We start from the raw sequence: 27,339 nt of genomic DNA, 5'->3' as shown, positions 1-27,339 counted from the left end.
TGGTCAACCTTGCAAGGTGAACGTTGTCACAACTCACCCAACATATGGCAATTAGGGGGTGGGGGTGGTATACCCAGGGATTCAACCGTCGGACACAGTGACTAATCCCCTCGCTGGATTGTAGGCAACTCTTTTTGGTGGGACAACTGACCTGCAGATTTAAGGCCGCTCCATTCCCAAAGCCACACCCGACGTTTGCTTAGAGATGGATGAACCCACCTTCCACTCAACCACACCCTCAGGTTGAAAGGGTTTTGTTTAACATCAAGACTCCATGGCCCAATGGATAAGGTGTTGGTCTACGAAACCAGATATCCTGGGTTTGATCCCCAGTGGAGTTGGATTTCTTAATAGTTATCCAAAGCAAATTAGCCCTTTAGACAAGGGTTCACGGTATAATGATTGAAAAGTGCAAATTACTCTGTGGACTAAGGTCAACCTTGCAAGGTGAACGCTGAGATAGTAATTGGGGGTTGGGGGTGGTATACCCAGAGTTTCAACCGTCGGACATAGTTACTAATCCCCTCGCTGGATTGTAGGCAACTCTTTTGGGTGGGACAACTGACTTGTAGATTTAAGGCCGCTCCATTCCCAAAGCCAAGGATCGAACCCTTGACGTTTGCTTAGGGATGGATGAACCCACCTACCATTCAACCACACCCCCAGGTTGAAACGGTTTTGTTTAACATCAAGACTCCATGGCTCAATGGATAAGGTGCTGGTCTACGAAACCAGAGATTCTGGGTTCGATCCCCAGTGGAGTTGAATTTCCTAATAGTTGTCCAAAATAAAAATAGAATTCAAAATTAGCCCTTTAGACAAGGGTTCACGGTATAATGATTGAGAAGTGCAAATTATTCTGTGGACTATGGTCAACCTTGCAAGGTGAACGCTGTCACAACTCACCCAACATATGGCAATTAGGGGGTGGGGGTGGTATACCCAGGGATTCAACCGTCGGACACAGAGTGACTAATCCCCTCGCTGGATTGTAAGCACTTTGGGTGGGACAACAGGCCTATCGGACATAGTGACTAATCACCTCGCTGGATTGTAGGCAACTCTTTTGGGTGGGACAACTGACCTGCAGATTTAAGGCCGCTCCATTCCCAAAGCCACACCCGACGTTTGCTTAGAGATGGATGAACCCACCTTCCACTCAACCACACCCTCAGGTTGAAAGGGTTTTGTTTAACATCAAGACTCCATGGCCCAATGGATAAGGTGTTGGTCTACGAAACCAGATATCCTGGGTTTGATCCCTAGTGGAGTCGGATTTCTTAATAGTTATCCAAAGCAAATTAGCCCTTTAGACAAGGGTTCACGGTATAATGATTGAAAAGTGCAAATTACTCTGTGGACAAAGGTCAACCTTGCAAGGTGAACGCTGAGATAGTAATTGGGGGTTGGGGGTGGTATACCCAGAGTTTCAACCGTCGGACATAGTTACTAATCCCCTCGCTGGATTGTAGGCAACTCTTTTGGGTGGGACAACTGACTTGTAGATTTAAGGCCGCTCCATTCCCAAAGCCAAGGATCGAACCCTTGACGTTTGCTTAGGGATGGATGAACCCACCTTCCATTCAACCACACCCCCAGGTTGAAACGGTTTTGTTTAACATCAAGACTTCATGGCCCAATGGATAAGGTGCTGGTCTACGAAACTAGAGATTCTGGGTTCGATCCCCAGTGGAGTCGAATTTCCTAATAGTTGTCCAAAATAAAAATAGAATTCAAAATTAGCCCTTTAGACAAGGGTTCACGGTATAATGATTTAGAGGTGCAAATTATTCTGTGGACTATGGTCAACCTTGCAAGGTGAACGCTGTCACAACTCACCCTACATATGGCAATTAGGGGGTGGGGGTGGTATACCCAGGGATTCAACCGTCGGACATAGTGACTAATCCCCTCGCTGGATTGTAAGCACCTCTTTTGGGTGGGACAACAGGCCTGTCGGACATAGTGACTAATCCCCTTGCTGGATTGTAGGCAACTCTTTTGGGTGGGACAACTGACCTGTAGATTTAAGGCCGCTCCATTCCCAAAGCCACACTCGACGTTTGCTTAGAGATGGATGAACCCACCTTCCACTCAACCACACCCTCAGGTTGAAAGGGTTTTGTTTAACATCAAGACTCCATGGCCCAATGGATAAGGTGTTGGTCTACGAAACTAGAGATCCTGGGTTTGATCCCAGTGGAGTCAGATTTCTTAATAGTTGTCCAAAGTAAATTATTCTGTGGACTAAGGTCAACCTTGCAAGGTGAACGCTAAGATAGTAATTGGGGGTGGTATACCCAGAGTTTCAATCGTCGGACATAGTTTCTAATCCCCTCGCTGGATTTTAGGCAACTCTTTTGGGTGGGACAACTGACTTGTAGATTTAAGGCCGCTTCATTCCCAAAGCCAAGGATCGAACCCTTGATGTTTGCTTAGGGATGGATGAACCCACCATCCATTCAACCACACCCCCAGGTTGAAAGGGTTTTGTTTAACATCAAGACTCCATGGCCCAATGGATAATGTGCTGGTCTACGAAACGAGAGATTCTAGGTTCGATCCCCAGTGGAGTCGAATTTCCTAATAGTTGTCCAAAATAAAAATAGAATTCAAAATTAGCCCATGGTCAACCTTGCAAGGTGAACGCTGTCACAACTCACCCAACATATGGCAATTAGGGGGTGGGGGTGGTATACCCAGGGATTCAACCGTCGGACATAGTGACTAATCCCCTCGCTGGATTGAAGGCAACTCTTTTGGGTGGGACAACTGACCTGTAGATTTAAGGCCGCTCCATTCCCAAAGCCACACCCGACGTTTGCTTAGAGATGGATGAACCCACCTTCCACTCAACCACACCCTCAGGTTGAAAGGGTTTTGTTTAACATCAAGACTCCATGGCCCAATGGATAAGGTGTTGGTCTACGAAACCAGATATCCTGGGTTTGATCCCCAGTGGAGTCGGATTTCTTAATAGTTGTCCAAAGCAAATTAGCCCTTTAGACAAGGGTTCACGGTATAATGATTGAGAAGTGCAAATTATTCTGTGGACTAAGGTTAACCTTGCAAGGTGAACGCTGAGATAGTAATTGGGGGTTAGGGGTGGGATACCCAGAGTTTCAACCGTCGGACATAGTTACTAATCCCCTCGCTGGATTGTAGGGGGATTGTAGGCATCTCATTTCGGTGGGACAACTGACGTGTAGATTTAAGGCCGCTCCATTCCCAAAGCCACACCCTTGACGTTTGCTTAGGGATGGATGACCTTACCTTCCACTCAACCACACCTCCAGGTTGAAAGGATTTTGTTTAACATCAAGACTCCATGGCCTAATGGATAAGGTGCTGGTCCATGAAACCAGAGATTCTTGGTTTGATCCCCAGTGGACTCGGATTTCTTAATAGTAGTCCAAAATAAAAATAGAATTCAAAATTAGCCCTTTAGACAAGGGTTCACTGTATAATGATTGAGAAGTGCAAATTATTTTGTGGACTATGGTCAACTTTGCAAGGTGAACGCTGTCACAACTCACCCAAAATATGGCAATTGGGGGGTGTCGCTGGATTGTAGGCACCTCTTTTGGGTGGGGGTGGGGGTGGTATACCCAGGGATTCAACCGTCAAGCATTTCTTTTGGGTGGGACAACAGGCCTCCCACCAGGCCTGTCGGACATAGTGACTAATCCCCTCGCCGGATTGTAGGCAACTCTTTTGGGTGGGACAACTGACCTGTAGATTTAAGGCCGCTCCATTCCCAATGCCACACCTGACGTTTGCTTAGAGATGGATGAACCCACCTTCCACTCAACAACACCCTCGGGTTGAAAGGGCTTTGTTTAACATCAAGACTCCATGGCCCAATGGATAAGGTGTTGGTCTACGAAACCAGATATCCTGGGTTTGATCCCCAGTGGAGTCGGATTTCTTAATAGTTATCCAAAGCAAATTAGCCCTTTAGACAAGGGTTCATTGGGTGAACGCTGAGATAGTAATTGGTGGTTGGGGGTGGTATACCCAGAGTTTCAACCGTCGGACATAGTTACTAATCCCCTCGCTGGATTGTAGGCAACTCTTTTGGGTGGGACAACTGACTTGTAGATTTAAGGCCGCTCCATTCCCAAAGCCAAGGATCGAACCCTTGACGTTTGCTTAGGGATGGATGAACCCACCTACCATTCAACCACACCCCCAGGTTGAAACGGTTTTGTTTAACATCAAGACTCCATGGCCCAATGGATAAGGTGCTGGTCTACGAAACCAGAGATTCTGGGTTCGATCCCCAGTGGAGTCGAATTTCCTAATAGTTGTCCAAAATAAAAATAGAATTCAAAATTAGCCCTTTAGACAAGGGTTCACGGTATAATGATTGAGAAGTGCAAATTATTCTGTGGACTATGGTCAACCTTGCAAGGTGAACGCTGTCACAACTCACCTTACATATGGCAATTAGGGGGTGGGGGTGGTATACCCAGGGATTCAACCGTCGGACATAGTGACTAATCCCCTCGCTGGATTGTAAGCACCTCTTTTGGGTGGGACAACAGGCCTGTCGGACATAGTGACTAATCCCCTCGCTGGATTGTAGGCAACTCTTTTGGGTGGGACAACTGACCTGTAGATTTAAAGCCGCTCCATTCCCAAAGCCACACCCGACGTTTGCTTAGAGATGGATGAACCCACCTTCCACTCAACCACACCCTCAGGTTGAAAGGGTTTTGTTTAACATCAAGACTCCATGGCCCAATGGATAAGGTGTTGGTCTACGAAACTAGAGATCTTGGGTTTGATCCCCAATGGAGTCGGATTTCTTTATAGTTGTCCAAAGTAAATTATTCTGTGGACTAAGGTCAACCTTGCAAGGTGAACGCTAAGATAGTAATTGGGGGTGGTATACCCAGAGTTTCAACCGTCGTACATAGTTTCTAATCCCCTCGCTGGATTTTAGGCAACTCTTTTGGGTGGGACAACTGACTTGTAGATTTAAGGCCGCTTCATTCCCAAAGCCAAGGATCGAACCCTTGACGTTTGCTTAGGGATGGATGAACCCACCTTCCATTCAACCACACCCCCAGGTTGAAAGGGTTTTGTTTAACATCAAGACTCCATGGCCCAATGGATAATGTGCTGGTCTACAAAATGAGAGATTCTGGGTTCGATCCCTAGTGGAGTCGAATTTCTTAATAGTTGTCCAAAATAAAAATAGAATTCAAAATTAGCCCATGGTCAACCTTGCAAGGTGAACGCTGTCACAACTCACCCAAAATATGGCAATTGGGGGGTGGGGGTGGTATACCAGGGATTCAATCGTCGGACATAGTGACTAATCCCCTCGCTGGATTGTAGGCACCTCTTTTGGGTGGGACAACAGGCCTGTCGGACATAGTGACTAATCCCCTGGATTGTAGGCAACTCTTTTGGGTGGGACAACTGACCTGTAGATTTAAGGCCGCTCCATTCCCAAAGCCACACCCGACGTTTGCTTAGGGATGGATGAACCCACCTTCCACTCAACCACACCCTCAGATTGAAAGGGTTTTGTTTAACATCAAGACTCCATGGCCCAATGGATAAGGTGTTGGTCTACGAAACTAGAGATCCTGGGTTTGATCCCCAGTGTTGTCGGATTTCTTAATAGTTGTCCAAAGCAAATTAGCCCTTTAGACAAGGGTCCACGGTATAATGATTGAGAAGTGCAAATTATTCTGTGGACTAAGGTCAACCTTGCAAGGTGAACGCTGAAATAGTAATTGGGGGTTGGTATACCCAAACTTTCAATCGTTGCAGGCAACTCTTTTGGGTGGGACAACTAACCTGTTGATTTAAGCCCGCTCCATTCACAAAGCCAAGGATCGAACCCTTGACGTTTGCTTAGGGATGGATGAACCCACCTTCCACTTCACCACACCCACAAGTTGAAAGGGTTTTATTTAACATCAAGACTCCATGGCCCAATGGATAAGGTGCTGGTCTAAGAAACCAGAGATTCTAGGTTCCGATCCCCAGTGGAGTCGTATTTCTTAATAGTAGTCCAAAATAAAAATAGAATTCAAAATTAGCCCTTTAAACAAGGGTTCACTGTATAATGATTGAGAAGTGCAAATTATTTTGTGGACTATGGTCAACTTTGCAAGGTGAACGCTGTCACAACTCACCCATAATATGGCAATTGGGGGGTGGGGGTGGTATACCCTGGGATTCAACCGTCGGACATAGTGACTAATCCCATCGCTGGATTGTAGGCACCTCTTTTGGGTGGGACAACTGGCCTGTCGGACATAGTGACTAATCCCCTCGCTGGATTGTAGGCAACTCTTTTGGGTGGGACAACTGACCTGTAGATTTAAGGCCGCTCCATTCCCAAAGCCACACCCTTGACGTTTGCTTAGGGATGGATGAACCCACCTTCCACTCAACCACACCCCCAGGTTGAAAGGGTTTTGTTTAACATCAAGACTCCATGGCCCAATGGATAAGGTGTTGGTCTACGAAACCAGAGGTCCTGGGTTTGATCCCCAGTGGAGTCAGATTTCTTAATAGTTGGCCAAAGCAAATTAGCCCTTTAGGCAAGGGTTCACGGTATAATGATTGAGAAGTGCAAATTATTATGTGGGTTCACGGTATAATGATTGAGAAGTGCAAATTATTCTGTGGACTAAGGTCAACCTTGCAAGGTGAACGCTGAGATAGTAATTGGGGGTTAGGGGGACCGTCGGACATAGTTTCTAATCCCCTCGCTGGATTGTAGGCAACTCTTTTGGGTGGGACAACTGACTTGTAGATTTAAGGCCGCTCCATTCCCAAAGCCAAGGATCGAACCCTTGACGTTTGCTTAGGGATGGATGAACCCACCTTCCATTCAACCACACCCCCAGGTTGAAAGGGTTTTGTTTAACATCAAGACTCCATGGCCCAATGGATAAGGTGCTGGTCTACGAAACCAGAGATTCTGCGTTCGATCCCCAGTGGAGTTGAATTTCCTAATAGTTGTCCAAAATAAAAATAGAATTCAAAATTAGCCCTTTAGACAATGGTTCACGGTATAATGATTGAAAAGTGCAAATAATTCTGTGGACTATGGTCAACCTTGCAAGGTGAACGCTGTCACAACTCACCCAACATATGGCAATTAGGGGGTGGGGGTGGTATACAACCGTCAAGCACCTCTTTTGGGTGGGACAACAGGCCTCGCACCAGGCCTGTCGGACATAGTGACTAATCCCCTCGCTGGATTGTAGGCAACTCTTTTGGGTGGGACAACTGACCTGTAGATTTAAGGCCGCTCCATTCCCAATGCCACACCTGACGTTTGCTTAGAGATGGATGAACCCACCTTCCACTCAACAACACCCTCAGGTTGAAAGGGCTTTGTTTAACATCAATACTCCATGGCCTAATGGATAAGGTGTTGGTCTACGAAACCAGAGATCCTGGGTTTGATTCCCAGTGGAGTCGAATTTCTTAATAGTTGTCCAAAGCAAATTAGCCCTTTAGACAAGGGTTCACGGTATAATGATTGAGAAGTGCAAATTATTCTGTGGACTAAGGTCAACCTTACAAGGTGAACGCTGAGATAGTAATTGGGGGTGGTATAACCGGAGTTTCAACCGTCGGACATAGTTACTAATCCCCTCGCTGGATTGTAGGCAACTCTTTTGGGTGGGACAACTGACTTGTAGATTTAAGGCCGCTCCATTCCCAAAGCCAAGGATCGAACCCTTGACGTTTGCTTAGGGATGGATGAACCCACCTTCCATTCAACCACACCCCCAGGTTGAAAGGGTTTTGTTTAACATCAAGACTCCATGGCCCAATGGATAATGTGCTGGTCTACGAAACCAGAGATTCTGGGTTCGATCCCCAGTGGAGTCGAATTTCCTACTAGTTGTCCAAAATAAAAATAGAATTCAAAATTAGCCCTTTACACAAGGGTTCACGGTATAATGATTGAGAAGTGCAAATTATTCTGTGGACTATGGTCAACCTTGCAAGGTGAACGCTGTCACAACTCACCCAACATATGGCAATTAGGGGGTGGGGGTGGTATACCCAGGGATTCAACCGTCGGACACAGTGACTAATCCCCTCGCTGGATTGTAAGCACCTCTTTTGGGTGGGACAACAGGCCTATCGGACATAGTGACTAATCCCCTCGCTGGATTGTAGGCAACTCTTTTGGGTGGGACAACTGACCTGCAGATTTAAGGTCGCTCCATTCCCAAAGCCACACCCGACGGAAATTATTCATACTGACATATGTTGTCCTGATATGACAATACCTGGTCAGAAATATTTCACCACCTTTATTGATGACTTCTCAAGTTTTTCCTATGTGTATTTACTTCATCATAAACATGAAGCATTGGATGCTTTTAAATCATTTAAAGCTGAAGTTGAAAACCAATGTAACAGGAAAATACACATAGTTAGGTCTGATACGGGTGGTGAATACTATGGTAGATATACTGAGAATGGACAAGCACCTGGTCCATTTGCTAAGTTTCTTCAAGAGCATGGGATTGTTGCCCAATACACCATGCCTGGTTCTCCTGACCAAAATGGTATAGCTGAAAGAAGAAACTGGACCTTTCTAGATATGGTGTGGAGTATGCTTAGCAACTCTAAGCTTCCTAAGCCGTTGTGGGATGAAGCACTTAAGACGGCAACGTATATATTAAACCGTGTTCCAACCAAGGCTGTCGTCTCTAAGACACCGTTTGAGTTATTTAAAGGTTGGAAATCGAGTTTGCAACATATGCGTGTTTAGGGATGTCCGTCTGAGGTGAGGATATATAACCCACACGAGAAGAAACTTGATCCAAGGACGATTAGTGCTTTCTTTATTGGATATGCACAATCTTCTAAGGGTTATAGATTCTATTGTCCATCTCATACTACTAGGATAGTGGAATCAAGGAATGCTATATTATATATTAGGGCCTTAATTAAGTGGTGCAAGTTGACTAGGCTTATTAAGTGGTCTGGTTGGACTTAATAACTAGTAGTTGTTAGTCAACCAAACTCTGTGCCTAATATAACCTGGATTGATGGGATACAGGATTATGGATTAGATAGCACATTCAGTTACGGTACTCAGATCGCTCAGTAGACACCAATACACCATCTAGGGTTCTGAGTCAGGTCTGAGGCAAAACATGGCTAACGGTCTACCGTTAAGAGGCAACACAACAGGAACATCAACTATGGCTGGAGATCAACACGGCTACGCTTCCGCTATCATACGACGTTTGCTTAGAGATGGATGAACCCACCTTCCACTCAACCACACCCTCAGGTTGAAAGGGTTTTGTTTAACATCAAGACTCCATGGCCCAATGGATAAGGTGTTGGTCTACGAAACCAGATATCCTGGGTTTGATCCCCAGTGGAGTCGGATTTCTTAATAGTTATCCAAAGCAAATTAGCCCTTTAGACAAGGGTTCACGGTATAATGATTGAAAAGTGCAAATTACTCTGTGGACTAAGGTCAACCTTGCAAGGTGAACGCTGAGATAGTAATTGGGGGTTGGGGGTGGTATACCCAGAGTTTCAACCGTCGGACATAGTTACTAATCCCCTCGCTGGATTGTAGGCAACTCTTTTGGGTGGGACAACTGACTTGTAGATTTAAGGCCGCTCCATTCCCAAAGCCAAGGATCGAACCCTTGACGTTTGCTTAGGGATGGATGAACCCACCTACCATTCAACCACACCCCCAGGTTGAAACGGTTTTGTTTAACATCAAGACTCCATGGCCCAATGGATAAGGTGCTGGTCTACGAAACCAGAGATTCTGGGTTCGATCCCCAGTGGAGTCGAATTTCCTAATAGTTGTCCAAAATAAAAATAGAATTCAAAATTAGCCCTTTAGACAAGGGTTCACGGTATAATGATTGAGAAGTGCAAATTATTCTGTGGACTATGGTCAACCTTGCAAGGTGAACGCTGTCACAACTCACCTTACATATGGCAATTAGGGGGTGGGGGTGGTATACCCAGGGATTCAACCGTCGGACATAGTGACTAATCCCCTCGCTGGATTGTAAGCACCTCTTTTGGGTGGGACAACAGGCCTGTCGGACATAGTGACTAATCCCCTCGCTGGATTGTAGGCAACTCTTTTGGGTGGGACAACTGACCTGTAGATTTAAAGCCGCTCCATTCCCAAAGCCACACCCGACGTTTGCTTAGAGATGGATGAACCCACCTTCCACTCAACCACACCCTCAGGTTGAAAGGGTTTTGTTTAACATCAAGACTCCATGGCCCAATGGATAAGGTGTTGGTCTACGAAACTAGAGATTTTGGGTTTGATCCCCAATGGAGTCGAATTTCTTTATAGTTGTCCAAAGTAAATTATTCTGTGGACTAAGGTCAACCTTGCAAGGTGAACGCTAAGATAGTAATTGGGGGTGGTATACCCAGAGTTTCAACCGTCGTACATAGTTTCTAATCCCCTCGCTGGATTTTAGGCAACTCTTTTGGGTGGGACAACTGACTTGTAGATTTAAGGCCGCTTCATTCCCAAAGCCAAGGATCGAACCCTTGACGTTTGCTTAGGGATGGATGAACCCACCTTCCATTCAACCACACCCCCAGGTTGAAAGGGTTTTGTTTAACATTAAGACTCCATGGCCCAATGGATAATGTGCTGGTCTACAAAACGAGAGATTCTGGGTTCAATCCCCAGTGGAGTCGAATTTCCAAATAGTTGTCCAAAATAAAAATAGAATTCAAAATTAGCCCATGGTCAACCTTGCAAGGTGAACGCTGTCACAACTCACCCAAAATATGGCAATTGGGGGGTGGGGGTGGTATACCAGGGATTCAACCGTCGGACATAGTGACTAATCCCCTCGCTGGATTGTAGGCACTTCTTTTGGGTGGGACAACAGGCCTGTCGGACATAGTGACTAATCCCCTGGATTGTAGGCAACTCTTTTGGGTGGGACAACTGACCTGTAGATTTAAGGCCGCTCCATTCCCAAAGCCACACCCGACGTTTGCTTAGGGATGGATGAACCCACCTTCCACTCAACCACACCCTCAGATTGAAAGGGTTTTGTTTAACATCAAGACTCCATGGCCCAATGGATAAGGTGTTGGTCTACGAAACTAGAGTTCCTGGGTTTGATCCCCAGTGTTGTCGGATTTCTTAATAGTTGTCCAAAGCAAATTAGCCCTTTAGACAAGGGTTCACGGTATAATGATTGAGAAGTGCAAATTATTCTGTGGACTAAGGTCAACCTTGCAAGGTGAACGCTGAAATAGTAATTGGGGGTTGGTATACCCAAACTTTCAACCGTTGCAGGCAACTCTTTTGGGTGGGACAACTGACCTGTTGATTTAAGCCCGCTCCATTCACAAAGCCAAGGATCGAACCCTTGACGTTTGCTTAGGGATGGATGAACCCACCTTCCACTTCACCACACCCACAAGTTGAAAGGGTTTTATTTAACATCAAGACTCCATGGCCCAATGGATAAGGTGCTGGTCTAAGAAACCAGAGATTTTAGGTTCGATCCCCAGTGGAGTCGTATTTCTTAATAGTAGTCCAAAATAAAAATAGAATTCAAAATTAGCCCTTTAAACAAGGGTTCACTGTATAATGATTGAGAAGTGCAAATTATTTTGTGGACTATGGTCAACTTTGCAAGGTGAACGCTGTCACAACTCACCCAAAATATGGCAATTGTGGGGTGGGGGTGGTATACCCAGGGATTCAACCGTCGGACATAGTGACTAATCCCATCGCTGGATTGTAGGCACCTCTTTTGGGTGGGACAACTGGCCTGTCGGACATAGTGACTAATCCCCTCGCTGGATTGTAGGCAACTCTTTAGGGTGGGACAACTGACCTGTAGATTTAAGGCCGCTCCATTCCCAAAGCCACACCCTTGACGTTTGCTTAGGGATGTATGAACCCACCTTCCACTCAACCACACCCCCAGGTTGAAAGGGTTTTGTTTAACATCAAGACTCCATGGCCCAATGGATAAGGTGTTGGTCTACGAAACCAGAGATCCTGGGTTTGATCCCCAGTGGAGTCAGATTTCTTAATAGTTGGCCAAAGCAAATTAGCCCTTTAGGCAAGGGTTCACGGTATAATGATTGAGAAGTGCAAATTATTATGTGGGTTCACGGTATAATGATTGAGAAGTGCAAATTATTCTGTGGACTAAGGTCAACCTTGCAAGGTGAACGCTGAGATAGTAATTGGGGGTTAGGGGGTGGTAAACCCAGAGTTTCAACCGTCGGACATAGTTTCTAATCCCCTCGCTGGATTGTAGGCAACTCTTTTGGGTGGGACAACTGACATGTAGATTTAAGGCCGCTCCATTCCCAAAGCCAAGGATCGAACCCTTGACGTTTGCTTAGGGATGGATGAACCCACCTTCCATTCAACCACACCCCCAGGTTGAAAGGGTTTTGTTTAACATCAAGACTCCATGGCCCAATGGATAAGGTGCTGGTCTACGAAACCAGAGATTCTGCGTTCGATCCCCAGTGGAGTTGAATTTCCTAATAGTTGTCCAAAATAAAAATAGAATTCAAAATTAGCCCTTTAGACAATGGTTCACGGTATAATGATTGAAAAGTGCAAATAATTCTGTGGACTATGGTCAACCTTGCAAGGTGAACGCTGTCACAACTCACCCAACATATGGCAATTAGGGGGTGGGGGTGGTATACCGAGGGATTCAACCGTCAAGCACCTCTTTTGGGTGGGACAACAGGCCTCCCACCAGGCCTGTCGGACATAGTGACTAATCCCCTCGCTGGATTGTAGGCAACTCTTTTGGGTGGGACAACTGACCTGTATATTTAAGGCCGCTCCATTCCCAATGCCACACCTGACGTTTGCTTAGAGATGGATGAACCCACCTTCCACTCAACAACACCCTCAGGTTGAAAGGGCTTTGTTTAACATCAATACTCCATGGCCTAATGGATAAGGTGTTGGTCTACGAAACCAGAGATCCTGGGTTTGATCCCCAGTGGAGTCGGATTTCTTAATAGTTGTCCAAAGCAAATTAGCCCTTTAGACAAGGGTTCACGGTATAATGATTGAGAAGTGCAAATTATTCTGTGGACTAAGGTCAACCTTACAAGGTGAACGCTGAGATAGTAATTGGGGGTGGTATAACCGGAGTTTCAACCGTCGGACATAGTTACTAATCCCCTCGCTGGATTGTAGGCAACTCTTTTGGGTGGGACAACTGACTTGTAGATTTAAGGCCGCTCCATTCCCAAAGCCAAGGATCGAACCCTTGACGTTTGCTTAGGGATGGATGAACCCACCTTCCATTCAACCACACCCCCAGGTTGAAAGGGTTTTGTTTAACATCAAGACTCCATGGCCCAATGGATAATGTGCTGGTCTACGAAACCAGAGATTTTTGGTTTGATCCCCAGTGGAGTCGGATTTCTTAATAGTTGTCCAAAATAAAAATAGAATTCAAAATTAGCCCTTTAGACAAGGGTTCACGGTATAATGATTGAGAAGTGCAAATTATTCTGTGGACTATGGTCAACTTTGCAAGGTGAACGCTGTCACAACTCACCCAAAATATGGCAATTGAGGGGTGGGGGTGGTATACCCAGGGATTCAACCATCGAACATAGTGACTAATCCCATCGCTGGATTGTAGGTACCTCTTTTGGGTGGGACAACTGGCCTGTCGGACATAGTGACTAATCGCCTCGCTGGATTGTAGGCAACTCTTTTGGGTGGGACAACTGACCTGTAGATTTAAGGCCGCTCCATTCCCAAAGCCACACCCTTGACGTTTGCTTAGGGATGGATGAACCCACCTTCCACTCAACCACACCCCTAGGTTGAAAGGGTTTTGTTTAACATTAAGACTCCATGGCCCAATGGATAAGGTGCTGGTTTACGAAACCAGAGATTCTAATTGCTTGCACGCTGAGATAGTAATTGGTGGGTGGGGGTGGTATACCCAGAGTTTCAATCGTCGGACATAGTTACTAATCCCCTCGCTGGATTGTAGGCAACTCTTTTGGGTGGGACAACTGACCTGTAGATTTAAGGCCGCTCCATTCCCAAAGCCAAGGATCGAACCCTTGACGTTTGTTTAGGGATGGATGAACCCACCTTCCACTCAACCACACCCCCAGGTTGAAAGGGTTTTGTTTAACATCAAGACTCCATGGCCCAATGGATAATAAGGTGCTGGTCTACGAAACCAAAGATTTTGGGTTCGATCCCTAGTAGAGTCGGATTGCTTAATAGTTGTCCAAAATAAAAATAGAATTCAAAATTCGCCCTTTAGACAAGGGTTCACGGTATAATGATTGAGAAGTGTAAATTATTCTGTGGACTATTGCAATTGGGGGGTGGGGGTGGTATACCTAGGGATTCAACCGTCGGACATAGTGACTAATCCCATCGTTGGATTGTAGGCACCTCTTTTGGGTGGGACAACTGGCCTGTCGGACATTGTGACTAATCCCCTCGCTGGATTGTAGGCAACTCTTTTGGGTGGGACAACTGACCTGTAGATTTAAGGCCGCTCCATTCCCAAAGCCACACCCTTGACGTTTGCTTATGGATGGATGAACCCACCTTCCACTCAACCACACCCACAGGTTGAAAGGGTTTTGTTTAACATCAAGAATCCATGGCCCAATGGATAAGGTGCTGGTTTATGAAACCAGAGATTGTGGGTTCAATCCCTAGTGTAGTCGAATTATTTTGTGGACTAGGGTCACCTTGCAAGGTAAACTCTGTCACTGCTCACTCAAAATATGGCAATTGGGGGGGGGGGGGGGGGGGTGAGGTACACCCAGGGTTTCAACCGTTGGACATAGTGACTAATGTCCTCGCTGGATTGTAGGCACCTCTTTTGGGTGGGACAACTGGCTTGTAGATTTAACGCTGCTCCATTCCCAATGCCAAGGATAATTAAATTCAAAAATACTAGCGGCCCTTTTAGGCAAGGGTTCACGGTATAATGATTGAGAAGTACAAATTATTCTGTGGACTCGGGTTTACCTTGCAAGGTGGATCCGCGATCCAGGTACAACTATTCACAATTTGTATACGTCATTTAGAATTAGGGTCCACCTTGCAAGGTGGACTCCCTTGCAAGGTGGATCCGCGATCCAGGTACAACTATTCACAATTTGTATACGTCATTTAGAATTAGGGTCCACCTTGCAAGGTGGACTCTGTCACAACTCACCCAAAATATGCCAATTGAAAGGGTCTTGTTTTTTTTTTTTTTTTGTGCGGGGGGGGGGGGGGGGGGGGGGGCGGGGGGGGGGGGGGAGTACACCCAGGGTTTCAACCGTCGGACATAGTGACTAATCCCCTCCCTGGATTGTTTGTAGGCACCTCTTTTGAGTGAGACAACTGGCCTGTAGATTTTAGGCTGCTCCATTCCCAAAGCCAAGGATCGAACCCTTGACATTTGGTAAAGGATGGATGAACCCACCTTCCACTCAACCACACCCCCTGGTTGAATGGATTTTGTTTAACATCAAGACTCTATGACCCAATGGATAAGGTATTAGTCTACAGAACTAGATATTTTAGGTTCGATCCCCAGTAGAGTTGTATTTCCTAATAGTTGTCAAAATTAAAATTTAAAATTACTAGCCCATCCACGGTATAATGATTGAGAAAGGCAAAGGAGGAACACACAATGTTAACATATATGTAACCGATTATCTTGTTTGTTTTGTAATTTGATAACCATGACAGTTGCTATACGTTTTAACTTTAAAACACAATTTATATTTTAGAAGTTCACAATTCAAATACTAAAAATATACAATTTATGCGTCATTTAGAATAAGGGTCCACCTTGCAAGGTGGACTCTGTCCATGATATAACAACTCACCCAAAATATGGCAATTGAAAAGGTCTTGTTTTTTTGTTTTGTTTTGTTTTGTTTTTTTTTTTTTTTTTTTTTTGGGGGGGGGGGGGGGGGGTACACCTAGGGTTTCTATCGTCAGACATAGTGACTAATCTCCTAGCTGGATTGTAGGCACCTCTTTTGGGTTGGGCAGCTGGCCTGGAGATTTAAGGCTGCTACATTTCCAAAGCCAAGGATCGAACCATTGACGTTTGGTAAAGGATGGATGAACCCACCTTCCACTCAACCACACCCGTAGTTTGAAAGGTTCTTGTTTAACATCAAGACTCTATGGCTTAATGGATAAAGTGTTGGTCTATGAACCAGAGATTATGTGTTCGATCCTTAGTGGGGTCCAATGTCTCTTTATTTTTAAAGAGAGATACCAATGAGATACCAGTGAGTATACGAACTGAATGACGGAGTTGATATCAAAGACTTAGATATCTCTTTATTATTATTAAAACGGTATTCGGCTTGGATAAGTTTTTTACTATTCGGTTCGATTTTTTCCGAAATGTTCGGTATACAAGAATCCATTACTATTTGGTTGTTCGGTATATTAGTAGTACAGTTCGGTTCCGAAAAATCAAACCGAATTACCCTTTCCTAGTTAAAATAATGTAATTTATGTGTTAAAATAAAATACTTTATATGTATTAGAATAATAAAATTTTTGATAAGATAATGTATTTTATGAGTTAGAATAATGTACTTTATGTGTTAAAATAATGTATTTTATGAATTAAAATAATGTATAATGTACTTTATATGTTAAAATAATAAAATTTCTGGGGTAAGATAATGTATTTTATGTGTTACTGTTGTTAGAATAATATACTTTATGTTAGAATAATATATTTTATGAGTTAGAATAATATACTTTATTGGCACGTTTGGTTCGCGGAATAGGCCGGAAAATGTCGCCGGTGGCCGTAAAATGTCACCGGTGGCCGGAAATCATCACCGGTGGCCGGAATTGAAATGACCTGTAATAACAAGTCATTTACCGGTTTTTGGACTTCATTGACCCAATTTGACATGTTTGAGTGTTCAATTGAACTTTTTAAAAGTTTAGGGACCTAACTGACGTTTGGGGTAAAGTTTAGGGGCCTATTTGACCATTTTCTTAAAAGAGTATGTGTATTTTGTTATATAATTATGTACATTCATGTATACAATTATGTGTATTCTAGTATAACATTATGTATATTTTTGAACATGAGATTTTTTTTTAAGAAAAATTAACTCCAAACACTAGGTAGCGAAATTTCAAAAAAAAAAATAATAATAATTGAAACGACGTCGTTTTGCATCTGGGCGCACAATGCAATGCGCGCCGTGGTGCAGGATCAGTCGTTATATCATAGACCGCGTAATGTGCACCGCGGTAAAAAACGGCGTTGTTTCTTTAAGTAAAGAAACGGCCCGCCGTTATAGTTAACGGAGTCCGCTTGTTTGGTGTATTAAACACCAACTGACACTACAGTATATCTAAACCGACACTGCAGTTATATCAAAATGATACTGTAGTTATAGTGAAATGAAACTGCAGTTTATATAAAATGAAACTGAATAACATTTCACATATTTGAGTGTATATTATATAATGAAGCTGTAATTATATCAAAATGATCATGTAGTTGTGTTTTAATGAAACTATAGTGTATATAAAATAAAATTAAATAACATTTTCACATATTTGAGTCTATAAATATCGAATAAAACTATAGTTATATCGAAATGAAACTGTAGCTGTGTTGAACTGAAACTGCAGTGTGTACAAAATGACACTGAAGAACAGGGTTACTTTTTGCAAAAGGGCGCCAAACTACAAAAAATAAACACTTTTTATTTTCATTTAAAAAAAAAAAAAAAAAAAAAAAAAAAAAAAAAAAAAAAAAGACGCGCGGTGATCATGCACCGTGGTGCATGATATAATTTGCCGGTGCAGGATAGAGTAATGCCCGAAATTAATGGGCCAGTATCGTAAATTAACATTTTTAATGAAAAGCCCATATTTAGCCCATTTAATCAGGCCGAACTCATACTAAATGGGTCCCTTCAAATAGATATTTCATCCGGACAATTGTTCATTGTATTTCCAAAAACACCCTCCGACATCGGCATCGGATATCCTAAAATTTCTCGTTCCTCTCCATATACCTCACCGGCGCCGGCGAGAAGATAATCGGAGACAATAGTAAACGACGTTGTAATGCCGCATATTCTCATCCAAAATCCACACTTACGTCCTTTCCCTAACCTACGCTCATCTTCAATCACAGTCTCAAACACACCTCCGCTGTCGATTTCCCCGCCCAATCTTCTCCGCCTGCGCCGGATATTCACCTCCAGCGGCGGACATGGCAGCAGGGGTAGTTTAGTCAAATGCATGGCCAATCCTCGGAGAGTGAAAATGGTGGCTAAGCAGATAAGGAGAGAGCTCTCCGACATGCTGCTCACGGATAAGGTTTTACAGTACGCTGTACTGCCGGAAGCCGCTCTCGGAGCTGATCAGTACCTCTCCTCGCTTACTACTATCAGCGACGTTGAAGTTTCTGCTGATTTGCAGGTTAGTTTTTGCCGGGGTTTCGTGTTTTCATCCAACATTTCATTTAAAGTTAATTCCAAGAATGATACTTGACTATTATCATTTACCTATCCTTGACTTGTTATTTGATCATAAATGGTGGTTAAATATCCATTTAGTAACCCTTAAATTAATGGTAAGAATGTAAAAATTGGCTGTTATTAAGATGGACAAATTGGGTTCATAAACTTCATACACTCGGAGCATCATTAGTGAGAATGTGAAAAACAAGTTGATGCATACCCCAAATTTGAGGCGATTATATCCTTTGTTTCAACACTTAAGTGTGCAAATCTAAGGCCGACTAAACGAATATCTAGTCGTTGGACTAAATCTGGAACAAAATCAATAATCAAGACTAATTATGGTCAAATTAAAAGTCGAAGATAAAAATTGGTAAAGGTCGATAGTCAAGAGACCATTTCTGGAATTAACTCTTTCATTTACCATTTATCATGTTTTGTATATTATGGTAGTTTTGGGGCGATGGTTGAAAGGTTTTCTTTAGTAGTATATGTTGCTGTAGCATTATTCACAAAGTAATAGGGAGAAGAAGATAATCTTGAGCTAAGACTGCTGCTTGTTTTGGTTCAGAGGATTCACTTAATCATTCATGCATGATGGAGGACTTTGCAATTGAAATAAATGCATAATGAACAAAAGATTGTTGGATTAGTTTAAAATTTCATTTAGACATCTTCTGTCTGGCCTCATGATGAAGCTTCCTGTGATTGCATATTTTGATGGATGGTTCATTCTTCATAGGTTGTTAAAGTCTATGTTTCTGTTTTTGGGGACAAAAGAGGAAAAGAAGTGGCCATTGCAGGATTAAAGTCAAAAGCAAAATATGTACGCAGCGAGCTGGGCAAGCGCATGAAGTTGAGACTTACTCCAGAGATACGATTTATTGAAGATCTGTCTATTGAGAGAGGAAGCAGGGTGAGTAGTACTTATTCATTGTCTTGTTGGAATATGCGAATTGAATTCCGTGTGGATTTCTTATGTATTCACTATTGTTGCACTTTATGTTACCAACACTAGCATATAAAATTGATTACGTAGTTGATAACAATAAGGTTTAGCACCTGATCGAATTTTAAGACTTCCATCAAGCATATGTTGGATATATATATATATATATATATATATATATATATATATATATATATATATATATATATATATATATATATATATATATATATATATATATATATATTTTGGTCAAGCCATGAGGTGTCCGGAGCAGGCCTTAACTGTAGGAGGCACCTTTAAGTCCGTACCATACACAGACTAGTCCCATTCGCACTGGGCCGGCCCAATTAAGGGGCAAAGTGCTGGCCAGATTGGTTTTTCCATTCGAGAGGAGATTCGTACTCCCGATATCTCTTAAGGGATGAGAGTGCACGGTCACTCACGCCAACCAAGCTGGTTATGTCCCATAGTAATTTAAAGAGAAGTATATCCTTGTTTACTAACTTGAAGAGTTTCATCACCATTGATCATTCTAGCTAGCACTTAGGATAAGTGTTTGCGTGTGTTGTCTCTGAGGTTCCTACTAGACTAATTAGGAGATCAGGTGTGTAAGACTTGATGATTAACTTAATATGGTTGTCATCAAAGATTCATTGAAGAAATTAGTGGGTAAAAAGCTTTAGATGTGTCTAGGGACTTATTTTGAAGCATTGCTGAAGTACCCAACTAGAACCTAATGCAGTAATGCATATATGATACACAAAATCTGCTCGAAGTTAACTCTCATTCTTCACTCTTCTTTCATATTCTTGAAAAAATTGTTGCTAGATGGTTGATTGGACGATACTTATGTGGCTTTGTCAGCATGAGTTTTATGTAATTACTGTGATGCCCATGGTTTAGTCATAATTTCTGTGAGGTTTAAACTTTAAAGGCAAGGTCCTTGTAAAATGGCATACTGCACTAGCCTGTTTTGCGAATACGAGAAATGATTTCTCCCTGTATTATATGCCCATAACTCAGTAATTTTATACTCTTACGTTTTAAGCTCGTGCTTAGCAACGAAACAAAATTATTTCAGGTTATTGCTATACTGGATAGAATAAAGCGCGAGAACGAGAAAAAGGAAGCTGATCTTCAAGGTAATGCCAAGAATGAGTCATCTGAACAGAGCGAGGATGATGAGGATTGGGAAGGTGAGGACCCTGATGATGAAGGGATTTTTTATGTGGAATAGTTGTGTGCTGAAGCTCTTAGAACTGACAGAAAGTATGAGAAATACAATTCAAATTTGCCAGGCTGCAACTGAGACAAGTTGTCCAGTTTGTAGTGAGACCTTATACCCTAATCTATCATTGTAATATTTCTTAATTTAAAAAAAAAAAAAAAAAAAGTATAAACGTTGGTATGTTTGAAGAAGGAAAGGAATTCTGCTACTCTGTATCAAGCTCTCTCCATCACTCTCTACATGAGTTCACCTGCACACATTAAACAAGTAGAGAAGGGAATTTTAGTTCAAACTTGGTGGGATTAGTGCAGTGTATAAAAGTTAGAAAATGTGGTTGGGAGATGAGAGTGATGGGAGGGGGCTTTTTACATGGGTCAAAATTTGCAGTGCATTTTTCAGGGAGCAGCATTGCCATGTTTCGATCAACGCCAGAGATGGGAGGGCCATTGACGAGTACGCACAAGCAAGGCTGGCCGAGAGCCTTGAGGGCAGCGCAGCAGGCTTCGCTTGGTGGGATTGGACTAAAAGGAGCGACTGCTGCCCTGCAAGGTATGAGCTGAACAAGCGCCGAGAAGAAAGTGGCGCCACAAGAATGGCCCTTGCTTTCCGCCACCAAACCAGCCATGACCGCCAACACCAAAACCACTGAAAGCTTCATTTTTCACGACCCTTGGTACTGCTACAATGTGTATTGAGGAGTTTACGATTAATATGGGGTGAAATATCAGAGTTTATGTCTATATAGCAGCAGATTGCACCAAGTGGGGGATGTTCTGTGCTTATGTCCTAACTCATCCTCATACTCACCATATGACTTGCGTGCCTGTGAAACAGTTGCTGAACTCCAACTTCATGACTTGCCACTTTGCCAGCCATCAACTTTAATATGTACAAACACACTAAGTCTTGAATGTGTCTTTACAACGTTGACATTAATTTTTTTTTTTGGTGAGACACCCAGGGTTTCTACCGTCTGACACAGTGACTAATCTCCTCGCTGGATTATGGACACCCTTTTTGGGTGAGACAACTGGCCTAGAGATTTAAGGCTGCTTCATACCCAAAACGAATGATCGAACCATTGACCTTTGGTTAAGGATAGATGAATCCCTTTCACTCAACCACACCCCCAGGTTACAACATTGACATTATAGAATAATGTGAACAAAACCAACTTAGATTAATTTGTTTCAACTTAATAGAATTTGAAATCCACCAAGGAAAAATCGGGTTGGTAGAAACGTAGAATGTGTTCTCTGCGGCATAATGGCATTGATTGAATAAAGCAAATGAACATTTTGGAGCAAGATAGTCATTTCAATAAGTGAGTAATTACTCACTAACCACTGCTCAAACACAAAAGGTATAGTTAATTAACTTAATACATCATCGGCAGCTAAAACAATAATTGCCCAGAGCAATTCCCAATTCAAATAGTGAGTGGCAAAACGAATCAAATACCATTACATTTCATGTACACAGGACATAATATAATTATTGTATCGTTTCATGGCTGAATGGGTGAAGTTGAAACCTGCCTCTTTTATGCCAAATATATTTCATAGAAGAGAAGATTCCATTCCGGATTGCTTTCTTGAAATGTTATTTGACTCCAAGAGCTATAGTGAGGTTATAAAGGTTCTTTTTTACCTTTAAGATTAATAACAGAAAGCTCTTGTTCTACAAATTCTCCAGCACAAATCGGCGGATACTTTCCAGCAAGAGGACTGTCAGCAAAGTTCCCAAGAGGTTTTAACACAGCATCTGATGCTATGTGTGAAAATAGCTAGATAGATAAGAAGAAACATAGACGACATTACTGAGTTTGAAATTTGTAAAACACTTAATACTAAGACTATTACTATCTTGGACCACGGATGGTAACAATTTGAAAATCAAAGGACCACGGGTGGTCAATTTAAAAGTTAAGTACTAAACGTGGCAAAACTACTATACTCGGAGGACCCCATATGGAATTAAAACAACTATTGAAATTGGAAATATAATAAAAATTAACAATGTATGAACTAGTTTCACTCACAGTTGAAGATACTCTCCATAGGCTGTGTTTTTGCTCCAAGGCTTGTTTAATTGCATCAGTTGTTCTATTAGTTACAACAACCTCATGCATGCCAGCCATGCACTCCCCTGCAGTCAACCATTCTATCTGCACATTTCAAATTGTGAAAATTTAATGACTTTAACTAAAAGAAATTGTTGAAGACAATCAACTCTAGCTGACAGCATAACAAGTGAAAAAAAATGATGTTGAAATCTGTGGCATGGGACCATTTTTGTTCTTTTCCGGGAAATATGTAACATCTCCTTGAGAGAAAATACGTTTCTAATTATTTTACAAGAATAGAACTCCTTTCAGAAAATGTCAAATACAGCTCAACTTCAGCCTTGCACCCCTTAAATTGTCTAGTGCATAGAGTTCTAGAACTGCAGAGAGAGGATAACTCAAGTTCCATTCCTCTCACCAGTAGGTGACTTAAAGTCAAAGAACTCCTTAATGATAATAACAATAATTTAAAAAAAAAAAAAAACCTAAGCTTTTACATCCCATATTACCCAACAAGGGATAATCTATGGGATATAAGGTAAGCTTCATCTAACTTCCCAAGCCCAGCAAGCCTATATATGCCTGACACAGGGTAGGACAAGCAGAAGGTGTTAAAAAGAAATCAACTCAACAAGGGGTGCAAGGGATTTCACTTTTGATCAGTGATAATTGCAGTCGCTTTTCTCTAAAGTGCTTTACTTATGGTGGAATTGTGGAAACAGTCCACGTTGTCAATAATTAATAGGGAAGTGCACTTGAAGTTCATACCTGCTTTCCTGCTTGGATGAGGAGACATCCAACAGGAACCTTCACTTCCATTTTTCGTCCATTTCTTAGCCAAATATTTAAACCAGGAAATCGACTTCTCCCATGAATTGTAAGAAAGTTAAGGTCATAATGGTATCCTGCAAAGACAGTACCCTCCTGGCCATAACGTTTCAGGTCACTTCCAGTTGGAGCAAGGAGATGAGGTCCCTAAAAATTGGAGTATATCAGTATTATCCACAGAACATTGAGGTCATGAAGAAAACTTTTACTTTGGCAAGTGCATAATGATACAATATTCTCATGTGCACAATCCTACAAATATTTGACACCAATTTTCCACCCGTGAAAGAAACAAATCTGAAACTTGGTGTATCAAAACTGTTTAGAATTTTCAGAAGCATAAGCACATTCTTAAATGGCCACCTAAATTCAGAAAAATACGTCATAACCAAAACTTAATGCAGCTTTTATCTTCTCTGATCTAAATGAACTTATGCCATTGTAATAGACAGCAGATCCACAATAAGTGGTGATATAATAAAAAATCATATTACCTGCTTCATTAGAGAAGTGAATGCATCCTTAGGCAAGCCAAACCCAACACCTGCCATTTCAGCAACAGTCTGAAAAAAAATACAGATGTGATGTGTATTTCTAAGAGCTGAAAAGTTTTGTAAATGACAAGAAAAAACCTGATGATGACTTACCTCTATGGCAGATATCATTTTATGGCCCCATGAATCCATGGTGTCTTTCCATTCAGTAAATCCTTCAGGTATGACTGGCTCTGAATTCAGTTCCTACAGAAGTGTAATGGTAATTATAGTATAGAGTACAATAATCTTAAGTACCACATTATAGCAAAAAGGTTTATGAAATGAGGAACCTTAAAGCGGGTGACTGCTGGTCGTGGACCAACTCTCCACATGTACCGCCACTTAGGGTCTGGCCCAGAGAGAGGAAATGGTCGACACTCTTTGGGCAAAGCATTTAGCTTCTCTTGGATTTCTTGATCAACCAGACTACGAGGTACTTCAACTCCTTCAGGTGTCACTCCAACCTAACAATAATTGCCAGCAAAAGATTTTTAAAAACTATGTACCTAAGTTCCAGAACACAATTTAAGATGACAATCTATCCATGCTTTGCTGGAGCATCATATTATTCACAACACCTACTTTGTTAATCTGAGATTTCCCTTCATTATGTTCTGTTAAAGGATAAACAAAACCAGAAGTACAAAATGTGAAACATAGCACAAAAGAGCATTTATTATAAATAAGTCAAATGCATCAACAGAAATTATTCAATATAATGCTCTTAATGCAAATGCAAGAAGAAGATTGCATAATGAACTGTCCTGTAACCCTTAGAAAGGTTTTCTGTTTTTCCTTTTCTTTGATTTTAAGGGTATTGTTATACTGAATTCCCACAAGTGAACCAAATTTTGCAAAACCACATACTATTCTGCAAGAATAGAATTAGTAAAAACTGAAATAATAATAACAATAACAACAACAACAACAACAATAATAATAATCATAATAATAATAAAGAAAATAGAATATTTGGTTCCTAAGTTAGGTATAGACTATTGTGTCTACTTTTTGTCCATCAATTATTCTCAAATGGCGATTTTGGTCATTTTTGTTAATATTCCTTTAGATTTGGACAAGAAACCAATAAAAAAAAAAGCTTAAATGACAAGGGTAAATATGAAATTCAGATTTCTTCTTCTTCTGATTATATGAGAAAAACATTTCCGGTCTTCTACTCTTCTAGTGAGTTTATTGACAAACTTCAAGCTTCTATATAGGATTTTTACCTTTGTTTACCTCAAATTGGAACAAAATTTGTCAAATAAACTCACTAAAAAATTGGAAACATTTGTCTAATATAAAGAGAAAAGGATAAAATCAAATTTCCATTTATACAGCTGTCATTTAAGCTTTTTTATTGCTTTTTTTGTTCAAACCTAATGGAATATGATCAAAATTAACACTTCAGAAATAACTAAGGGTCAAAAGGTAAACACAAATCACCAAGAGATTGAGTGTAATTTAGCGACCACATACGTTGTTCTCCATGGTAGTAGTAATAATAATTACATCTTTGAGTTAATTCGAGGAATGGTCCCTTGAGTGTTGTTATTTACCAATTTTTATCCTTCCACTTTCAATTGGACCATAAATGATTACTTGACTATTGATCTTTTATTCATTTTCATCCTCGACTTTCAATTTAATCAAAAGTGGTCCTTAACTATTGATTTTTTTCAAAACAAAAATTAATAAAGATCAATAGTCAATTGACCATTTATGATCCAATTGAAAATCAAAAAATAAAAATTGATAAATATCGATCGTCAATGACCATTCTTGAAATTAACTCTTACATCTTTTGTCACAAGTAATAATAATTACCAAAAAACAAATTTGAGACCAGTCTAAATCAAGGTCAATGACCATTCCTGGTATTAATTCTTACATCTTTTGTCACAAGTAATAATAATTACACAAAAACGTATTTGAGACCAGTCTAAATAATAATAATAATAATAATAATAATAATAATAATAATAATAATAATAATAATAATGTTTACTCAAGTTCAACATTACAAATTATCAATGCAGAGAAAAAGTCAAAAAGATATATAAATACGGAGAATGGGGAGAACTTTGTACGTGCGTATTAGGAGCACGTATCAAAATCAAAATCAAAATAATTTTAAAAACAAAATGGAAGCATAGGTGTGAAATATAAATGTTGGAAAAATGGAGGACCTGATAATGGAGGTGAGGACGTTCCTGGAGGCGCTTGAATTCTTCCGGCTGCTCGAAGTACTTCTCCATCATGTCGATGAACCGATCGTTGTCTTCGGCGGAGCAGCGTGGATCTTTCACCAGCAGAGCTCCGGTGTCTGCTAGGGTTCGGCTCACTTCGGAGCAAAGCGTCAAAAGTTGGGGATCCAGCTGTGTCTCCGGACAGGAGCCGAGTTGGTTCGAGAATTCTAAGTACGAGCTCAAATCGATCACCGGAAGCTCCATTTTGCTGCCGGAAAATAGCCGATTGCTGTCAGTTCGGTAGCGGAGAAGGGATTTGGGGGAATTTGGAGCGTTACTGATGAAAATGGCTTGGCGGGAGAATATCTACTTGACTTGCGGGCAATCAGCGCACGTAAGAAGATCGTGCACTCCAAATTCCGGAAAGTGATTGATTCTTTTACCTTTCCGGAAGAAATAATTTATTGCATTTCCCCACACAATAAGCGCTTTACAAGGCGTTTGGTTAAAGTAAATTACATTCCCACTTAAATTCCCCAAATCAAGTCATCTTTGATTACTTAGGTCATATGAGTCTGATAATATTGTATTACCTTGTTTGGTTAAACTTTTGTAATATATTGAGAATATATTAAGGGATATATAATTATTTAAATTAGAACATCAAATATTATATAGTACAATTAAAGATATGATTTGGATCGTTTATATATTTTAATGTTATCATTGCTTGAATTTGTACACATAATTGCTCAAATGAATAGCTAATATCTAGATGTACGCATGCGGTGCTATAACTTTGAAGATTTTATTTATCATTGTTTAGTATTTTCATAAATTAGACAAATGTGCTCGTTCTCTAACAACTCAGTTATAGAAATGAATTGTTATCATTATTCATTTGTATGGAAGATATATATATATATATATATATATATATATATATATATATATATATATATATATATATATATATATATATTTGTCTAGATATATAACAATTTTTTCATTTAAAACAAATATTAATATCACTGATTATATTT

The 27,339-nt window shown here is 41.4% G+C and overlaps 2 protein-coding genes and 19 non-coding genes across 22 annotated transcripts; 20 read left to right on the top strand and 1 right to left on the bottom strand.

Moving 5' to 3' along the window:
* The first annotated feature begins 268 nt into the window (after window positions 1-268).
* Window positions 269-341, top strand: TRNAR-ACG. Its single transcript has one exon. It is a non-coding gene; the product is annotated as a tRNA-Arg (tRNA).
* A 351-nt stretch (window positions 342-692) lies between these two features.
* Window positions 693-765, top strand: TRNAR-ACG. Its single transcript has one exon. It is a non-coding gene; the product is annotated as a tRNA-Arg (tRNA).
* An 860-nt stretch (window positions 766-1,625) lies between these two features.
* TRNAR-ACG lies at window positions 1,626-1,698 on the top strand. Its single transcript has one exon. It is a non-coding gene; the product is annotated as a tRNA-Arg (tRNA).
* A 1,196-nt stretch (window positions 1,699-2,894) lies between these two features.
* Window positions 2,895-2,967, top strand: TRNAR-ACG. The gene has a single exon. It is a non-coding gene; the product is annotated as a tRNA-Arg (tRNA).
* An 882-nt stretch (window positions 2,968-3,849) lies between these two features.
* On the top strand, window positions 3,850-3,922 carry TRNAR-ACG. The gene has a single exon. It is a non-coding gene; the product is annotated as a tRNA-Arg (tRNA).
* Window positions 3,923-4,221: 299 nt separating this feature from the next.
* TRNAR-ACG lies at window positions 4,222-4,294 on the top strand. The gene has a single exon. It is a non-coding gene; the product is annotated as a tRNA-Arg (tRNA).
* A 438-nt stretch (window positions 4,295-4,732) lies between these two features.
* Window positions 4,733-4,805, top strand: TRNAR-ACG. Its single transcript has one exon. It is a non-coding gene; the product is annotated as a tRNA-Arg (tRNA).
* A 1,135-nt stretch (window positions 4,806-5,940) lies between these two features.
* TRNAL-AAG lies at window positions 5,941-6,014 on the top strand. Its single transcript has one exon. It is a non-coding gene; the product is annotated as a tRNA-Leu (tRNA).
* A 440-nt stretch (window positions 6,015-6,454) lies between these two features.
* TRNAR-ACG lies at window positions 6,455-6,527 on the top strand. The gene has a single exon. It is a non-coding gene; the product is annotated as a tRNA-Arg (tRNA).
* Window positions 6,528-6,901: 374 nt separating this feature from the next.
* Window positions 6,902-6,974, top strand: TRNAR-ACG. The gene has a single exon. It is a non-coding gene; the product is annotated as a tRNA-Arg (tRNA).
* A 408-nt stretch (window positions 6,975-7,382) lies between these two features.
* TRNAR-ACG lies at window positions 7,383-7,455 on the top strand. The gene has a single exon. It is a non-coding gene; the product is annotated as a tRNA-Arg (tRNA).
* A 344-nt stretch (window positions 7,456-7,799) lies between these two features.
* TRNAR-ACG lies at window positions 7,800-7,872 on the top strand. Its single transcript has one exon. It is a non-coding gene; the product is annotated as a tRNA-Arg (tRNA).
* A 1,449-nt stretch (window positions 7,873-9,321) lies between these two features.
* Window positions 9,322-9,394, top strand: TRNAR-ACG. The gene has a single exon. It is a non-coding gene; the product is annotated as a tRNA-Arg (tRNA).
* Window positions 9,395-9,745: 351 nt separating this feature from the next.
* TRNAR-ACG lies at window positions 9,746-9,818 on the top strand. The gene has a single exon. It is a non-coding gene; the product is annotated as a tRNA-Arg (tRNA).
* Window positions 9,819-10,625: 807 nt separating this feature from the next.
* Window positions 10,626-10,698, top strand: TRNAC-ACA. The gene has a single exon. It is a non-coding gene; the product is annotated as a tRNA-Cys (tRNA).
* Window positions 10,699-11,464: 766 nt separating this feature from the next.
* On the top strand, window positions 11,465-11,537 carry TRNAL-AAG. The gene has a single exon. It is a non-coding gene; the product is annotated as a tRNA-Leu (tRNA).
* Window positions 11,538-11,977: 440 nt separating this feature from the next.
* On the top strand, window positions 11,978-12,050 carry TRNAR-ACG. Its single transcript has one exon. It is a non-coding gene; the product is annotated as a tRNA-Arg (tRNA).
* Window positions 12,051-12,443: 393 nt separating this feature from the next.
* On the top strand, window positions 12,444-12,516 carry TRNAR-ACG. Its single transcript has one exon. It is a non-coding gene; the product is annotated as a tRNA-Arg (tRNA).
* Window positions 12,517-12,934: 418 nt separating this feature from the next.
* Window positions 12,935-13,007, top strand: TRNAR-ACG. Its single transcript has one exon. It is a non-coding gene; the product is annotated as a tRNA-Arg (tRNA).
* A 4,958-nt stretch (window positions 13,008-17,965) lies between these two features.
* On the top strand, window positions 17,966-21,336 carry LOC109151274 (probable ribosome-binding factor A, chloroplastic). 2 transcript variants are annotated; one of them, XM_019299209.1, is made up of 4 exons: window positions 17,966-18,457; window positions 19,241-19,414; window positions 20,532-20,646; window positions 21,078-21,336. In XM_019299209.1, exons 1-4 carry the CDS (start codon window positions 18,101-18,103, stop codon window positions 21,236-21,238), a joined length of 807 nt encoding a protein of 268 aa, XP_019154754.1. In that variant the 5' UTR covers window positions 17,966-18,100; the 3' UTR covers window positions 21,239-21,336. The 2 variants fall into 2 exon arrangements, with proteins under 2 accessions (XP_019154754.1, XP_019154745.1); XM_019299200.1 differs by having other exon boundaries at window positions 21,066-21,336.
* Window positions 21,337-21,979: 643 nt separating this feature from the next.
* Window positions 21,980-26,776, bottom strand: LOC109149084. Its single transcript, XM_019296734.1, has 7 exons — window positions 26,297-26,776; window positions 24,398-24,571; window positions 24,219-24,311; window positions 24,066-24,134; window positions 23,512-23,718; window positions 22,720-22,845; window positions 21,980-22,464 (listed from the first exon to the last, which is right to left on the bottom strand). The coding sequence occupies exons 1-7, from the start codon at window positions 26,558-26,560 to the stop codon at window positions 22,309-22,311; spliced, it is 1,089 nt and encodes a 362-aa protein (XP_019152279.1). The 5' UTR covers window positions 26,561-26,776; the 3' UTR covers window positions 21,980-22,308.
* Between the last annotated feature and the right edge of the window lie 563 nt (window positions 26,777-27,339).

The sequence above is a fragment of the Ipomoea nil genome, unplaced genomic scaffold (assembly GCF_001879475.1).
Source record: "Ipomoea nil cultivar Tokyo-kokei standard unplaced genomic scaffold, Asagao_1.1 scaffold0268, whole genome shotgun sequence".
Classification (NCBI taxonomy): domain Eukaryota; kingdom Viridiplantae; phylum Streptophyta; class Magnoliopsida; order Solanales; family Convolvulaceae; genus Ipomoea; species Ipomoea nil.
Note: the sequence above shows the minus strand (reverse complement) of the source record. Positions and strands in the feature narration are given on the sequence as shown.

Bases quoted from the DNA above. Each gene is read 5' to 3' on its own strand.
- LOC109149084 (XM_019296734.1), bottom strand. From the start codon at position 26,560: ATGGAGCTTCCGGTGATCGATTTGAGCTCGTACTTAGAATTCTCGAAC. The intron at 24,312-24,397 runs GTTCCTCATTTC...ACACTTCTGTAG, and splicing joins CAGCAGTCACCCGCTTTAAG to GAACTGAATTCAGAGCCAGT. The intron at 22,465-22,719 runs GTGAGTGAAACT...TTATCTATCTAG, and splicing joins TATGGAGAGTATCTTCAACT to CTATTTTCACACATAGCATC.
- LOC109151274 (XM_019299200.1), top strand. From the start codon at position 18,101: ATGCCGCATATTCTCATCCAAAATCCACACTTACGTCCTTTCCCTAAC. The intron at 19,415-20,531 runs GTGAGTAGTACT...AAATTATTTCAG, and splicing joins CTATTGAGAGAGGAAGCAGG to GTTATTGCTATACTGGATAG. The intron at 20,647-21,065 runs GTGAGGACCCTG...CAAAATTTGCAG, and splicing joins GGATGATGAGGATTGGGAAG to TGCATTTTTCAGGGAGCAGC.